This window comes from Phascolarctos cinereus, unplaced genomic scaffold (genome assembly GCF_003287225.1).
Source record: "Phascolarctos cinereus isolate Bilbo 61053 unplaced genomic scaffold, phaCin_HiC Scaffold_726;HRSCAF=1367, whole genome shotgun sequence".
NCBI classification, from domain to species: Eukaryota; Metazoa; Chordata; class Mammalia; order Diprotodontia; family Phascolarctidae; genus Phascolarctos; species Phascolarctos cinereus.
In genome coordinates, this window is record NW_027556098.1 from 218,120,076 (window position 1) to 218,137,633 (window position 17,558).

Here is a 17,558-nt window from a genome sequence, read left to right on the forward strand (position 1 = left end):
TTGGATATATAAGTTCTGATAGGTTGGTCAAAAAATAAGGCACATGCTTATATGGTTATACCTTATATTGTACATGGCATCCAGATCCTAAAGAATACAGAATAACTTCAAAGACAGCTCCCCCAGTGTGGAACTGTTGTATTCTCTGCACAGTGATTAATCCACATTATACTTCTGGCAGGAACTTAAAGCCAGTGAAATCAACTGACTTGTGCTAACATGTCTCTTTTTAAGAGCAAGGTTCTCTTCTCTCTCTCAGGCTGGAAGTACAAGGGCTGCTCACTGGCCTGATCCTACTACTGACTGGCATGGGAGTTTTGACCTGCTTCTTTCCAACCTGGCTGGATTCATCTCTCCTTAGACAACTAGGTATACCTCTGCTAGGGGGCGCGCTCTATTGATGCTGGGTTTAGTATGGACACCCACTCAGCTTAGCCCACCACAACTCGGAACCCCTGAACTCAAGAGATTTGCCAGTCTCACCCTCCCTGATAACTGGGATTACAGGTATAAGTAACCATGCCTGGCAATAGCATTTTTCTTAAACAACTAGCCCTGTTCTTAAGAAAACTGTAATGGATTACGGGAAACAATTTGTAAACAAACCAAAGAAAAGCCTCACTAAACTCTATACATATCCTTTGACCCAGCAATAGCACTAGTAGGAATATACACCAAGGTGCTCAAAGACAGAGGGAAAGGTTCATATACAAAACAATATTTATAGCAGCACTTTTCAGTAATATTAAAAAAACCCTGGAAGCACTGATTTGGGAATAGCTGAACAAATTAGGGTATACGAATGTAATGGAATATTGCACCATGAAAAATGACAAGTATAAGGAATTTATACTCTTGGGAAGGCTTCAATGAACTGATACAGAAAAAGGTGAGCAGAATCAGGAAAACAATTTATACAATGACCATAATAACAAAAGAAAACAACATTGGAAGACTTTAGAACTCTGATCAATGCAGTTACCAATCACTGTTTCAATAGATAACTGATGGTGAAGCATGTCTCTCCCTTTTCAAGTGGAAATAATAGACTAGAAAGCAGAAGTATCAAACACTAGGCCCACTGAGGCAATACTCTGGAGTGCAACATGAACCAGATTAAAATGTAACTTGGAAATATTTAACAAAATTTTTAAAAATACATAAATAATATTAATATGTAATCTTCTAAATCAATATGCTGCCCCACAGATCCTTAGGTATGGTTTAGTGGCCTTGTTTCTATTTGAATCTGACACCACCCGACTAGAGGTACAAAATGAGGGATAAAATTTTTAGATATGATCAATGTGTTGATTTGTTTCATTTGACTTTTTTATTTATTATAAGAAAGTTAATTTGTGGGGAACTGATGGTGATGTTTAAAAAAAACACATTAAGATCAACAAAATTTTTTTTAAATTGTGATAAGTTTTTTAATAAGCCATTATTTTCAAAAATATTTATTTATTTAGTTACATTTTGAGTTCTGAGCTGTCTCCCTCCCTCTCAACCCAACACTAAAGAAAGCCACTATCTGACACATGCATATGTAAAACCATATAATACATACTTCCATATGTCAGTTCTTCTCTGGAAGTGGATAGCATCTTCCTTCATAAGTACTTGTAGCTGATGTGAATATTCATATGAATATGTGTTTATTCAAAAGATTTAACAATTTTAAATCTTCAGAAACTATTTGAGTACTCATATGATTAGATGATAAAGATTTACATAGAACAACTTTTGACTAATATGCATAAATAAATAAAATGCATAAATAAAAAAAAATCTGAAGTAGCCCTAAGGTTATAGCATAAGATTCTAAACTTTCAACAAACTGAAATATTCTGATTTCTGCTTTTGAAAGGTAATGCAAAACCTGTGTATTTACTAAATGAGGGGAAAAAAAACATTACATACCAGCTTGAAATTTAGGCTACACTGTAGCCAGGCTTCATGGATTTGGCTATAACTTTCTTCAATTAATAAGCAACAAAAGTACCTGATTACCCCCCATATGTGCCAAAAACACAAAGTAGTTAATGGAGTTGTAGCAACTACCATTCACGTCAAGAACTCTCCTCCTCAAAATACTTCAATCTCTACAAATCCACCCAAACTCTACAAGCATAATCACACACACAAAAAATTCCAGGAACCTGAGGAAAAGGAATGGTATCCACGATGCCTCCCATTTTTCTGCATCATCCATGACTATCACATATGATCTCCCTCCCCGACAATCTCAGTCTCCTAAACTTCATCACCAACTTCCTATTTGACATTTACAACTATTTAAAACCACAGACATCTCAAATTCAATGTGTCCAAAACAATACTAAACAGTACCACTCCCACCCTCACCTCCAACCACATCCTCTTTCAAATTTCCCTATTTCTGTCTGAGGTGCTCCATCCTTTCAGTCTCTCCAGTTCATAATTCTGGCATTATCTCAACTCCTCAGTCTTCCTCCCCTACATATTAAACAACTGCCAAATCTTGCCATTTCTACTTCAACAACATCTCTCCACTCCAGGCTCTTCTCACCGTTCACATGTAACTACTTTAGCTCAGGTGCTTATTATCTCTTACCTGCATGCAACAGCTTCTAAATTGGTCTTGGTACCTCAAATATTTCCCTACTGCAGGCCAAGTGCCCAATGGTCATCAAAATGATTTTCCTAAAGACCCAGTCTGACCATGTTACTCCCCTATTTAATAAACTCCAGTGGCTCCTTGATGTCTCTAGAATCAAATATAAAATCCTGTTTCATTAGATATGACTCCACTTTGCATACTCTATGATCTGACTTCTTAAATGTCTTTCTCACACAGCAATGTCCCACATCTCTGTGCCTCAGCACATAACTACCACGCCTGAAATGTGCTCCTTCTTCACCTCTGCTAGGGCCCTCCTTCCCAAACCTACCTAGTGCTTATTTAGTTTATATTCTGTATATATCTGCACATTTTGTCTCTCTTGATAAAGTGTAAGCTCCTTGAGAGCAAAGACTATGTGATCTTAATGCCTAGCACAGTTCCCAGGACAATACTAGGTACTTAATAAACTTACTGACTGCTAAGATAGCCAAGACTGGTTTTGGAATGCTGAAAAGTATCCCTAAGGCTCTAATGGCATTGTGAAATTCTTGAAACAAAATTAACTTTAATTTGCTTTATTTAAAAAGGTTTGGTTGTGCCTTTGCATGGGACACAGTAGAGGAAAGAGTGAAATCAGCATGAAACCTAACCAACAATAATGGGGTTTATGGTAACCTCCAAATATTACTAATTATAGATCACTGGGTTCAAAACAGTTCCTTTCACTTGCAAATCTATAAAGAATCTGGTTCACAGGCATTATATGATATCCAACTACTGTAGCCTAGGAAAAGTGAATTCTATCAACTCCCTCATTTTAAACATATTTTCCCATGTAGTTCTGTCATAAAGGTCTTTTTTTTACCCATAATAGGTTAAAGTCAAAGAACAGAGTAAAATACTATGTATACATCAACTATATGGACAAGGCATGTGAGACTGTATTATAGACTCTGGACCATAAAGTGGGACGGAGAGATAATCCCATATATCAAGGATCCTTCACAAAGCATTAAAAAAAAATCAATGAATATGTACAATTCTATTGAATTTGGCTTGCAATAAGTATTGAATCATTTTTGAAAGGCATATTTCATGTAAAGCCTGGAGTTTTGCACTAAAAAAAAAAGTTACAACGTTAAGAGTTACTGAAGGGATGCTTTAAAAAGTATTCCTTTTAGAATTAACTTCTGATGGTTATTTTGGCAGTTTGTTTAAGACAGGACATAGGTCTCCAAAATACCTGAACTTAAAGAGCAATGTACATGTAAATAAGTAAGTATATTGTGCTCTGGGTCTAGTAAGATGCTAACATGAAAAAGATGCCATGCTTTTGAATTTTACTACCAGAATCAGCATGCCCCCTACTGATTTTTAAAGCAGAACTTAACAATGCAGAAGGATCAACAATGAAAATGGGGAAATTCAGGAGAAAAGACTACAGGGATTATAAAATAACTAATAAAAAATAGTAGTGGAAAAGGATGTCACTATAATTAATGTTAGAACCCATTCATTTTTATTGCCAATAAAGATGCAACCAAAATCACATTTATTAAAGAAATGTACCCTTATAATTAGGTCATTCTGAAAAAAAGGTGATTGAATATCATAATTTTGTCTATTCTGGTTTATATGCTAAATAGAATTGAATGGGAAATATACTACTGTAGAGCTACTGATAATTGATAGCAGGCATTTTTATACATTATTTTACAGTCATTAGCTTGCAGCTCTTCAGGGGATAAAACAATAAAGTAAAGCACTCAAAAGACCTGAATTTTACTCCTGCCTTCACCACTCACCTTCTGAGTAAATTCAAGGAAAATTAGTCAACTTCCTGCTGTTATCTCAGAATGTCGAGATAACTAACTATGGCTGCCTTCTAACCACTTCCCTGAAATGTATAATGAGCATGTCAGATAAAATATCTGGAGAACTTGAATCTATTGGAAGAAAGAAATTCAATAAAGGGAAATTAGTACTCATATCAGTTTCGTATTAACGTTATTTTACAGACAGGAAAAGCAAGGAAGTGAGAATAAGGAAACTGCTCAAAGTGTTTGAAACCAGTGGCAGGGCCAGGGCCTTCATTTCAATTGTAACATTCTTTGTAAACCTTCTAAATAAAATCACACTCCCTCACCTTCTGTAACAATTATGCCTCATGATTAAAAATAACAAGCATTTTCATAAAGCATCTGTCTGTTTCTCTCTCTTTGGGTGTGGTCTACGATTTTTTAGATGTGGAGAATTCCAAGGTAGGAAAAGTCTTGCAAACAAGGCAGATGGGCATTTGTCTGACAGCCTTTTTGGAAATGACTCAGAAGCTAATCAACTTAGAGAAGGTAGGTGGTAAACTGGACAGAGCACCAGCCCTAGAGTTAGGAAGATCTGAACGCCTTAGACACTTACTAGCTACATGACCCTAAGCAAGCCACTTAACCCCGATCGACTCCCCCCCCCAAAAAAAAATTTAAAAAAAAAGTTAATCAACTTGCTCATGATCACTTGAATGCATGTCTATCAACTCTCATACTGCCTCTGACAGAAAACAAAACAGCTTCGATCACTCTTTACACCTACCCATAACACTGATGTTGTTACTTAGCATTACTACGAGAAAAAAAATTAAACTTAATTTATACATGAAAACATTATGCAACAGAAATCATTGTTCTTGTACCTAAGACTCCCTTCACCATAATATTTCCATTGATACAGACATATTCTTCCTACACTCTCATAATTCTTACACAGCATTAATCTGTCTGAGCACCCCAGGGTCCATGGCATTCATTCTTTCATCTACCATTTATTAAGAACCTACTATGTACCAAGCACCCATGCTAGTAGCTGAGGATACAAAGATTTAAAAAAAGAAATCCCTGTCTCGAGGAACTTGCATATTAATGATAGGACAGGAGGAGGCAGTGAACACATACACAGATACAATGTAAACAAATGAATCCTCCAGGATTACAGTCTGGGAACACACTCAGTCACTGTGTTAACCATGTGGTCATTCAAGATGACTAAAAGGCAGATTTTTGGACAAAATAAAATCAGAGGAAGTAACTTTCTAAGGTGGTTCAAACCTGAATTCAAATTCAAATTCTGACACTTATTGAACCTGGTCAAGTCACTTAACCTCTGCTTCAGTTTCCCCACCTGTAAAATGGGGATAACAATAATATCAACTTCCCAGGATTGTCATGAGGACCAAAGGAGATATAAATCACCTTACACATAGTAGGCACTATGTAAATGTTAGTTATTATTATTAATGCTGTGACTTCTAACCACATGACCTCAGACAAGCTACTTAACCTCTCTGGGTCTGAGTCTTCTCATCTATAATATTAGGGGGTTGGACTGGATAACTTCAGCAGGGAGTTGTTTTTTTTTTAATCCTCAGCACTTAACACAGTGCCTGGAACATAGTATGTGCTTAATAAATGCTTACCGACTTTGAAGTTTTAGCTCTAAACCTATGACCCTAGGTGCTAACAACTAATTTTCCTTTCCCTACAGCTTCACCTCTTACTCCTGTCAGTAAGGAACTCTAGGAGTCAAGAGCTACCTGGAGGGTAACGTGTATACAATACAGTAAGAGAACTGGTGTGCTCCAGGTGGGGAATGGAACCAAGAAGTAGAAAAGAGGGAAGTGCCATTAAATATATCCAATCTGTGGCCCTTGTCAGACTGAAAATACTGTTACATAATAGGTCTAATATTCAAGTCCTAGCCTAATGGCATAAAGGGCTATCATCTTTCTGCATGGCACTGCAACCTAGAAACCACTCTGCTGATGCCCATCATGTCACCACTGACCTGACACTCCTTTTGGTTTTATGATTCTAAGTTCTGCTGAAAGTTATCACCCAGTCTTAAAGAGCAGTATTTTACCTTTTTAGCTTTTCTTGTATAAAGTCTAGAATGCCATTCACTTGTGGATAATTAATACTTTCTGGTTCGATTTTTCTTATTCAGATCATTTTTTTCCCTTGATCTAGGGGACTCAGAAGTATGTCTCTAACTTAGTCCTAGATTCTTGGGTCATTAAGTCATTGCCATAAGGTTGGTTACACATGTATGTATGTATGTGTATATGTACATATATATGTGTCAAAAGGCAGAACTTGAACCCAGATCTTGCCAAGTCCAAGGCTAACCTACCATCCACACCACACTTGCCTTTTTTTATGCCAATATTGGAGTTTCTCTGAGTTCTATGACAATTAAAATAATCTTTATTTATGAAGATCCATGAAACAGGCTCTAATAACAGCATTCATTACATATGCATCAAAATCTTTACCCTCTAAGAGAATTCTGGGTTCCAAGGAATAGGAGGAAAGGTTCAGTTGGTCAGTCAGTTAGCATTTATTAAGTGCCTCCTGCATGGAGTTGTGCTAAGCATTGAGGATACAAAGAAAGGCAAAAATAATTCTCTGCTCTCAAGTCTAATGGGCAAGATAACATGCAAGCAACTGTATACAAACAAGATGTATCTATACAGAATAAATTAGGGACATAGTCTCAGGGAGAAGGCACTAAGATTAAGGAGTATTGGGAAAGGCTTCTTGCAAAAGGTAGGACTTTGGCTGAGACTTGTGGGAAGCCAAGGAAAGTAAAAGGCAAAGAGTGGAAGAACACGGGTGACAGAGAAAAAAACACGCAGTGGCAAGTCGAATGTGAGGAAGAGCAGAGGCCAGGGTGCAGAGTATGGAGGAGAGAAAGTGTAAGAAAACTGGCAAGAGGGGGCAGCATGTCATGAAGAGCTTTAAAAGTCAAATGAGGTGCAAGAAGTTTGGAAAGGGAAGCATGTTTCGAAAGCCTTTTTAAAAAGCAAACAGACTAACATTCTGGGAATAGAACAGAAAAGAGCCAAGAATCACGGGAGAGAGAAGTTTGTGGGTTGAAAGTACACGTTCACCAGGCAAACCTGTGCCGTGCCATCTTGCTTTCCTTTAGCATCCTGGATACCAGCGAGCAGACGCCGGCCGTTCTTTCCTCGGGGGCAGGAGGTGACAGCCCGACAAGTCACCCCCACCCAGGGTGTGTGGGGCTGGAGGCTATCACTCGAAAGGCTCCCACGCCGGCGCCACCGCGCCTCGCAGAGCGCTCTACACACACAACCTCCCTGGAAACCCGAGGGGCCGGAGGGATGCAGCCCTCGGCCACGAGCGGGAGGACCACCCCCTCCCCCGGCGTCCCGCGGGGTGCGCGGGGCTGCCTCCTCGCCAGCCTCGCCCCTGGACGCGGGAGGCAGGGAGCCGGCTCTCCTCCGAGCAGCCGGGCGGGGGGCCGCCGCCGCCGCCGCCGCCTCCTCCTCCTCGCACCCGCGGTCCCCCGGGAGCGGTGGGTGTGTCTGCGCTGGCTCCCCGCTCTGCACACTCCGACCCGACCCCGACCCCGACCCGCACGCCTCGCTCCGGTCCCCGGGCCGCAGCCTTACCCGCAGGACGTGGTAGCCTTCGGTGCCTCCGCCGGGGATCTCGACGCTCTGCGAGGAGCCCATGGCGGCGGCAGGCACAGGACGAGGGTCACCGGCCCCTTCTCCGCGCAGCTCCCCGCCCCCTGGCCCCGCGCAAGGCCCGGGCCTCACTTAGGGACGTGGCACTCGCAGGCTCCGGAGGCCGGCGCCGCACTGCCCGACGGGAAATCACTGCGGTTGTGGCAGCAACGGCGCCGGGAATAGCGCCACCTCCCGGGCGCCGGAGGGATTGAGGAAGTGGAGGTGTTGTGGAGGAGGAAGAGGTGGGTATTTGAGGAAGCCGGAGAAGCGAAGCTGCGGTGATGTGAAAGATGACGGGCTCGAACGCTCTGCTCTCCTCGCGAGATCTCAGAGCCACCGTTCATTTCCTAGCAAGGGTTCCTACGGCGGCCCCAGTAGGACAAGGTTAGCAAGTCGAATTCTCGCCTCAGCCAAAGTTGTTTTTTTTTTTTGCACTGCAGCATCCCCTAGTGGCTGGAGTCAGAAAAAAAAGATGCCCCCTCCATCACCCCTTTAAACAACTAGATTACTTGGCTTTAAAGCTGTGCCCTGGATTTAACTACTTGGGTGGACCCTCTTGTAGGGAATATTTGCTCCCTTTGTGGAGGCTTTGGGGAATAGCAAATTATCCTCTCCTCTTCCTTATCCCCTCATTGTCTGTGTTGGGGGGGCGGGGCAGCATCAGCAAGGACTCCTCCCTTCTCTGGGATTGGTCAGCATTGGTCAAAAAGTCTTCTCTTCCGTTGGCTCTCACAGCTGTCAAAGCAGGATCCCTGCGCTGGCTTAGGGGCTCTGTCCCTGTAGAAGCAAACAGTGTGCCTACCACCTTGGGAGGCAAAAGGTTTCCTAATTTGTATACTTTCCAATCCTTAATCTGGTCAGGCTTTATTCAACCTTCTCCCCTTCCCAAAGTGCCTCCTTCTGCTCCCAACCTCTTCCTCCCACTTCAGACCAAAATACTGAAAGCAAGGGTTGAGTGGGAAACATTGAAATTGGAAATGATGGTGACAATTGCCTTACTTCAGATGATTTTTTTTTGATGCCTTTCTTGCTTGGGGAATTTCTCTAGTTCATGTTCTTGTGAAACCTATGTACCTCTTCCCAAGGTTTTTTTTTTCTTTTTTAAAAAATTATTTACTTTTAACATTTAAAATAAAATTCTGAGTACCAAATTCTCTCCCTCCTTTCAGTCTTTCCCCACCCATTGAGGAGGCAAGCAATATTTTATCAATTATAAATGTGAGATCATGCAAAACATTTTTCCATATTAGCCATGTTGAAAAAAGCAAGAAAAATAAAGTAAAAAATTTAGAACAATGTTCTTAATTGCATAAAAGAAAGTACATAAGATTACAAAGAAAATAAGTTATATTAAAATACAATAAAAATATATATTTTTTTAAATTTGTGGACCTCAGGTTATGAACCTGTTCTGCCTGTTACTAGATTATCAAATCAAGGTTCCATTAGGCAGATTACATTGTAGTTTGTGATCTAAGATCACACAGATCAGGTGATGTGTGACGGCTTCACATAGCCTATGGGCTGCCCTCATTTGGTACATTTTTAATATTACGATTTGATATTGTACATTTTTAATGACAACATATCACTCATTATCTCATTAAAAACAACTTTTGTTGTTATTTTACAACTGGGTGAGATAAGTGGCAGATATGGTTGGATTTTTATTTGTTTTGTTTGTTTTGCACTCAGTTAAGTCTTTGCCAGACCCCCACCCCCAAAAAAAGATATTGTAGGAATCACTGCTTTAAACTGTGGGAGCCAGTTCAATTTTCCTAGCTTATTTAGGGAGGGGCTGAAAGAAAGGACAGAGACAGCATTTCAAGGATATTCAAAAAGTCATTATGAAGGAATAAAATATCATGGAGTTTAATGTATCACAATTTGGCACAATGGAAAAAGCAATGATTCTGGAATTGGAGAGCTTGTATTCAAATCCTGTCTTTGACAATGCCTGTGTGACCTTGGGTAAGTCATTACCTCCTAGGCTTCAGTTTCCTTATCTGTAAAATGAACTAGTTGGCCTATGAGGTCCCTTCCAACTATTATCCTAAATCGTTGGATGTTTGCTGTTAAATCAACACATGGGAGGCTATTGCCCAGAAAAGTTGCAATTGGGGCTGGAATCTGCTGTAGAGAATTTGATACTTTGCAACAATATAGAAAAGTAGGCTTACTAGGATATTTTCATAGATTGAAAAATCAAATTAGTATGTTCTGAAATGGTAAATGTGCAAGGGATAAGCAAGACTTTACATGGTGTTCCTAATTTTGCCTTTCTGGGCTATGCAAAATTACTCTAATCTTTCTTATGCATGATAGTTCTTGAAAGACTTGAAGTCAAGTCAACACACATTGACTCAGTGCCTACTCAGTGACAGGCACTATGAGAAATAGTGAGGCTACAAAGAAAGGCAAAAACAGCCCGGACTCAAGGAGCTCACAGTCTAATGGGTGGAGACAATATGCAAACAACTTTGCAGAAACGAGATAAATACTGGACCGGTTGGAGATAATCTTGGAGGGAAGATATGAACATTAAAGATTACTGGGAAAGGTTTTTTGCACATGGGATTTTTGTTGAGACCTGGAGGAAGCCAGGGAAGCCAGAAGGCAGAGATGATGAGGGAGAGAGTTCCAAGCATGGAAGACTGTCAGTGAGAATAAACAGTCAGAAGATAGGTTGTCATGTGGGAGGGAGAGCAAGAAGGCCCGAGTCACTGGATCCAAGAATATGTGGAGGGGAGCAAAGTATAGGAAAACTGGAGTTTACCATTCTGGATGCCCTTCTCTGGAATTCTCCAGTTTATAAGTGTTCTCTCTAGAATGTGGTGCCCAGAACTCAAGACAATATTCTAGATTTAGTGTGACCAAGGCAAAGTATAACATAACTATCAACTACCTTCCTTCATGAAGAATTAGATCACATTAGTTTTTTGCCTGCCATATCATGCTGTTGACTAAGTTGTTGATTGTGTTGTCACAGAATCACAGAATTTTGGAGCTGAAAGGGACCTCAGAGGTCATCTTGTCAACCCATTCTTGAGTAAGACTTTCCTTTATCTACAACTTTTCCCCTGATGAGTAGTTATCTAGCAATTTCTTGAAGAGCTCCAATGAGAAGAAATCAACTGTCTCCTTTTGGAAGTTCACTCTACCCTGGGGTAATTAATTCCAGTTGCTAGGAAATTCTTCTTCACATTTGGCCCAAATTTTCTTCATTACAATTTCTATCCATTGCTCATAGCTTTGTTCTTTGGGGCCAAACTGAACTAGTCTGATTTCCTCTTCCACATCACAGACTTTCAAATTCTTGAACAAAGCTGTTGTGTCCGTTGTTGCCAGCAAACAAGCAGGGCACCAGACGGGAGAGCGTGAAATAATGAAACACGGGCCAGGCGGGTCAGTGAAGATTGAGCCAGTTTATTCATCTGAGGGTACAGCATATATAGAAAAAACCTAACCTAACTTCAAAGAGTCCTCCCCGGGAGACACTTCCCAAATATCTGCTGTGTATGTGACAACATATATTTCCTAGCTATCAGGGTTCCTAGATAGGGCAGTATTTTCCAAGGCCTTCCCTGGTGCTCTGGTGCTACCTGCATAGAGGAGTGGTGTATAAATCTAAGGGTTCAAAGAGTAGGGAGGGATGTTTCAAGGACCTCCCTTGCATGGGAGGTCAAAGAGCCACCTTCCTAAAGATTAAACCTTAGGGGTCAAAACTGGGCAAGAGTCAAGCTCTGTCCTGGATCTTCAACCCGGATTGGACTCTTTAGGGCTGACCCTCAACATCCCCCATAAATTTCATTTTCTCCAGGCTAGACACCTCCATGTGCTTCAGCTGTATTCACATAGCGTGACCTCAAGGCTCTTGACCATCTTGGTCACCCTCTTTTGGATGTTCTTCAGCTTATCAATATCCTTCCTAAATGTCCTTTTATCATTCTAATATATATAATTATTTATATACATATCCCTTCTTTTTACTAAACTGTAACCTCCTTGAGGGCAGGGAATTGTGCCATTATCATCTATGTATTACTGCTCAGCATCTAGCACAGTACCAGTCATATGGTAAGGGTTTTACATGGTTGTTTACTTAGTCACATATCTTTTGTCTAAATTAATTAATATATAATATCTCTTCTCCTATTAGTAAGCAATATTTTTTTCTCTATCAAAAGAGGACGTCTTTGGTAAGATTTTTCTCTCCACATCCTATGTGAGGCTTTTCCTGATCCCCTAGTCCCTAGTGTTCCCCACTCCCATGAACTTATATTTGTTTTGCAAATGCTTATTTTGTATATTCTTGTATGTATACATGTTGCCTCCCACAAAAGGATGTATGCTTTTTGAGGGCAGGGATTGTTTCATTTTTGTCTTTGTATCTTCAATGCATTAGGCAATTCTGGAACATAGTAAATAATTAATCCTTTTTTATTTCTTGGTTAATATATAATACTTCTCCCCTAATAGTCACACTATCTTTTCACCATCAAGGGGATACCTTCTTACAAGGCTCTTTCTGTATTTTGACTTCATATGACTTCACATTACTGTGTTATGTCAGCATTTATAGTGGCAAGAGAAGTCACTGCTTGCTATACACTGAACCAGAGCAGGATCCGTGAAGTTACTGAAGGCTTCTGAGTTGACAACTGTCTCACAGCATGAAGTGGTTGGGGAGCTCAAGCTCCAGGATTATGCCAGTGAGGACACAATACAGCCTAGGGACCTTGGAAGAGTGAAGTTCCATTGGGGGCTGTAGGGCTCCTCTCTGTCTCTCTCTGTCTCTCTCTCTTTCTGACTTTCTGTGACTTTCTTGGACCTGTTCAGATAGCATGATTCAGGGTTGGGCTTCCCCTAGGTTGACTAGACTACTCTGTGTCTGAGATAGGGGGCTAATGGAAGGCTGTGGGGAGGTCCTGCAGGTCTGGAGCAGGACCAGCTAGAAACAGAGATGAGTCATAATAAAGGTAAACTTATGGATCCGTGCCAACAGTATGTTGACTTTCCTAGATGGAATCAACAATTCCCTTTAGGCTCCAGCAAGATATCCAACAATCCTGGATGCATTCAGCCAGCCCTTCTTGGAACTGATTCTGATCTATTGTATATCTTGGGCTTATAAGCTCCCAAGGGACTGGCATACTCAACTGCTGTTGGGTATGCACTCAACTACTGCCTTGGTACAACCAGTGAATCCTCTAAACTTCTCTATCTCTATTGAGGACAAAAACCATCTTTCTAGTCACACAGGTTGACAGCCTTGAAGTGAGTCATCTAACTCTTTCTAAAGCACAGGTCTGATCATGTCACACCTTCCTTTTCAGTAAGCTCCAGGGGCTCTCTATTACCTCTAGAATTAAATACTAACCCCTCTCTTTGGCATTTAAATCTCTTTACAGTCCAACACCTTCCTATCATTTTGGTTTTCTTACACATTGCTCCCCTCTTTGTCCTTTTCAATTTAACCATTCTGGCCTATGTACTGTTTAGCACGTACATGATAGTCCACCTCCCATCTCTGTGTCTTTGCACTGGAATGCCCTCCCTCCTTATCTCTGACTCTTGGAATCTCTGATTTCTTACAGAACTTAACTCATAGATTGCCTTCTTCATGAACCCTCTCCCAATTCCCCCCAACCATTAGTACATGCACTCCCTGAACTTACCTTCCATTTATTATGTATAATATATGTATTTGTACATATGTATATATGTACATATATGTAGATGTACATGTGTATGTATGTGGATGTACACACCTACATACTATCTCTCTACTTTGCTAGAATGCTAGTTTCTTGAGGGTAGGGATTGTTTGATTTTTGTCTTTCTGTTCCTAGTGCTTAGTACAGTTCCAGGCACATAATGTGTGTTTAATGCTTGTCAATTGATTGAATGATTGCTAGCTCTGAAATAAGTCCCAATCTGCGTAGCCAGATCAGAGCCTCAGTTCCCAGCATTCTGAGGCATGTTGCAGGTACCACTGATAGCAGATCTATGTAGTGACATGTGGGACACATCTTTTGCTGAAGTAGCCTACATAGCCTACATGTATTTTTACCCCAAAGAATGGCAGAATGGAAAAATACTTCCAGTGACCGTGTGAATTGTCTCTGGGGAGGTACATGAAGCACCTCAGGGAGAGACAGAGGAGTAGGAGAAACTGACATGACTGACGTAATTTAGTTTATCTCTGGAAAGGACCCAAAGTCGCTGAGGATAAACTGTACATTTCCGCCACACTGGGCATCATGGGTTTAGGCTCCCTGAGTAAGTTTTGCAGCTCTCCTTTACCATATTTTGTTATTTATTGTTTTTAATTTATTATTTTAATAATTAATTTATTATTATTTTAACTCTAATAATCATCAATAAATGCAAGTAGTTCAATATATAAAGAACAAGACTGATATATGTAGATACAGACATGCCTATATATTGATTTCTGAGTGAGAAAGCAGTTATATGGATGAGTTGCCTTCATGTAAAAAGCCCCAGTTGTGAAAAGGTCTGTTTCGGCTCTGAATGGTGTCTTGTTGACTGAGGAGAACAGCACTTGCTGCCACAGCTACATTCTCGCATGTTTATAAAACACTGACTTTGTCAATCACATTCATGGAATCCACAGCTACCAGTGGGGCATCGTTCTTTTATGTTGTTGTCATTGTTTTTTAATGGCCATACAGCCCTTAGTGGGTAACAGGAGAAAGAAGTCTTCCTTGCTAACAGCAAAGCAATTACAGAGGAATGGACTTGAATAACATTCCTTATACAAGTAGTGCAAGGTCATCCAGGATGTTTTTATGAAAGAGCCATTGGTTTGGTAGATTCTGTGTGGGTATTTCTTCCTTTTATGGAGCCTTTTGGCCACGTATTTTGTAAAAATTCCATAATTATTTCACCGTCTTAAAAAACTTCAAGTTTTCTTTTGTAAGGGCTATGGAAAAAGATGTCAGGAAGAGTAAGTCCTAGGGAGACAAGAGCCTTCTGCAGCTACTTCTTCATGTTCCCACTTATTTCAGATCATATTTACTCATTGCTGCCGGCCACAGTTCCCCTGAGGGAGTTGTAGGAATTGAGTGAACTGCACTGACTCCGTCTTGTGACTCAGTTCTGGAACTAGCTCAGTTCCCTTTCTATTCAATTATGGGTCTAGTCCAATTTCTGTGTTCTGAGAAAACTTTAATTACGGGAATTGTGCAAAAACTTTATTGTATTGTTTGAATCCAGCCCTGCATGGCTGGGAAGCTGGACCACCTCTACCTGCTGCTTGTTGTTCAGTTGTTTTAGTAATGTCCGACTTCTCATGACCCCATTTGGGGTTTATTGGCAGAGATACTGGAGTGGTTTGCCATTTCTTTCTCCAGCTCATTTTAGAGATAAGGAAGGTGAGGCAAACAGGGTTAAGTGACTTGCCCCAGGTCACCTAGCTACTAAGTGTCTGAGACTGGATTTGAACTCAGGTCTTCCTGAATCCAGGCCCAGTGCTCTATCCACTCTGCCACCTAACTGCCCCAAATGTTGGTTAGAGACCCTTAACTTAGGACCTAGGTTATGCTGACAAGAAACTCAGTCAGATATGAAGATTGATACGAATTTTCTCACAATTGTACATCTCAGGCAACTCATGTCTTATCTGAAGACTAGCCTCATGCTACTGTTTCCTTCTTTTTCTAATTTCAGAGAATCGCATCTGTTCCCTCTCCCCCTCTCAACTCAGAAAGCTCCTAAGTTTTCTCCAATTTGAAATCAGATTATCTAATCTTACATCCTGTTAATTGTTTTCTTTTAATGCATTAAAAGGGCAGCTAGGTGACCCAGTGGATAGAATGCCAGGCTTGAAGTCAGGAATACTCATTTTCCTAAGTTCAAATCAGGCCTCAGACACTAGCAGCGTGACCCTGAGCAAGTCACTTTACCCTGTTTGCTTCAGTTTCCCCATCTATAAAATGAGCTGGAGAAAGAAATGGCAAACCAGTCCAGGATCCTTGCCAAGAAAACCCCAAATGGGTCACCAAGAGTCAGACACTACTGAAACAACAAAACAGCAACAACAATGCATAAAAATCTGTCTTCCCCTGTATTCAGGGTCCAGTGCCAAGCTGAAGAGGACTGGTCCCAATTTGTTATGCAATTGGCCCGTATTGCTTAATAAACCAATATGTTTGGAGGCTCAAACCTTTGTGTCCTCAGTTATTTCAGATTTCACTTGTCACACACTCAGTGCATGGTCTAACACAAACATATTGATTATCTGCATTTCAGTGTGTCAGTGTCAAATGGCAGGTGGTGGAAAGGAGCAGGTCCCAGGGACTATTGAATTGGAATGTTATCCTATTTGGGTGAAGTCCCTCTCTCTACAGAGGGACTCCTGTTCCAGGGGTACAAAGCTCAAACAAGTCTTAGCAGTAGTGGTTCCCCATTTATGTCCCAAAGTAAACAGCTTCTAAGGTCACAAACAGAATATGGGATGCCTATTTCCCAGCCCCTTATACTCATATGACAGACATTTGACTCATCATTCTAGAAGAGGAAAGGCTCTGTGATCTTCATGGGCCCACCTGGACCATCCTTTGGGGCCATACTTTTCAACTCTTCACTTCGTCTTCTTTGGTATCCTTCCAAGTTTGTGAGCATTGGAAAATCCTAAGTCAATATCTGCTTCTCTTTTATTGGGAAAAAAGTTTATGAACCAACTATCATCTGCTTAAAATTTGTTTTGTAAGAGAATCATTGGTTTTTAGAAGGTGGCACATGGTTGGGATTCCTTTTGTGCAGCCTTTGGGAACTTTATTTTTTACTGAATTCTAGAAATGGAATATTAGAAAAGCCCCATTTTCTTGGACATCTTAATAGATGGTGCCTTCACTTGCATTGGGACAAGTCAAAGACTATTCTTTTTCAGACAAATAAGTTAAGGGGGAAACAAAAACCTTTCCCAGGCAACAGGCAGTAATATTCTATTGGGGAAGGCTGTTCTCAAGAAACTCTGTCAGATCAGAACATTGATGCAAGAGTTTTCTCACAATTGCACATCTCAACCAACCCATATGTCTTATCTGAAAACTGGCTCCATACTGATCAATCAGTTATTGTTTCCATGTTCCTTTGATAGTATACAGAACACTTGGGGAAGGTGGGACGCCTCCTTTCCTGATTTCAGGAAATTGCACCTGTTCACTCTCCCTTTCCCAAACTGGAAAGTCACTAATCTTTCCTCCAATTAGAAATCAGATTACCTAATGCTGTATCCTGGTTAAGTACTTCTTTTTAATTAATTGACCTTATTTTATTAATGTATTTAATGTAAAGAAAATCTGTCTCCCCCTGTATTTGGAGGTCCAGGCCTAAGTTGAGGAGGTCTGGTCTCAGCTTGTTGGGCAATTGCCATGTATTGCTTAATAAATTGGTTTCATTTCA

General features: G+C 40.6%; 1 protein-coding gene across 1 annotated transcript in view; it reads right to left on the reverse strand.

Annotated features, from left to right (window-relative positions):
* Nucleotides 1-8,274, reverse strand: part of GORASP2 (golgi reassembly stacking protein 2) — a 40,742-nt gene extending 32,468 nt beyond the window's left edge. The window contains exon 1 of the mRNA XM_020990945.2: nucleotides 8,067-8,274. Coding sequence (XP_020846604.1) covers nucleotides 8,067-8,129 — 63 coding nt within the window. The 5' untranslated portion in view covers nucleotides 8,130-8,274. The remainder of the gene's footprint in view (nucleotides 1-8,066) is intronic.
* Nucleotides 8,275-17,558: the final 9,284 nt, after the last annotated feature.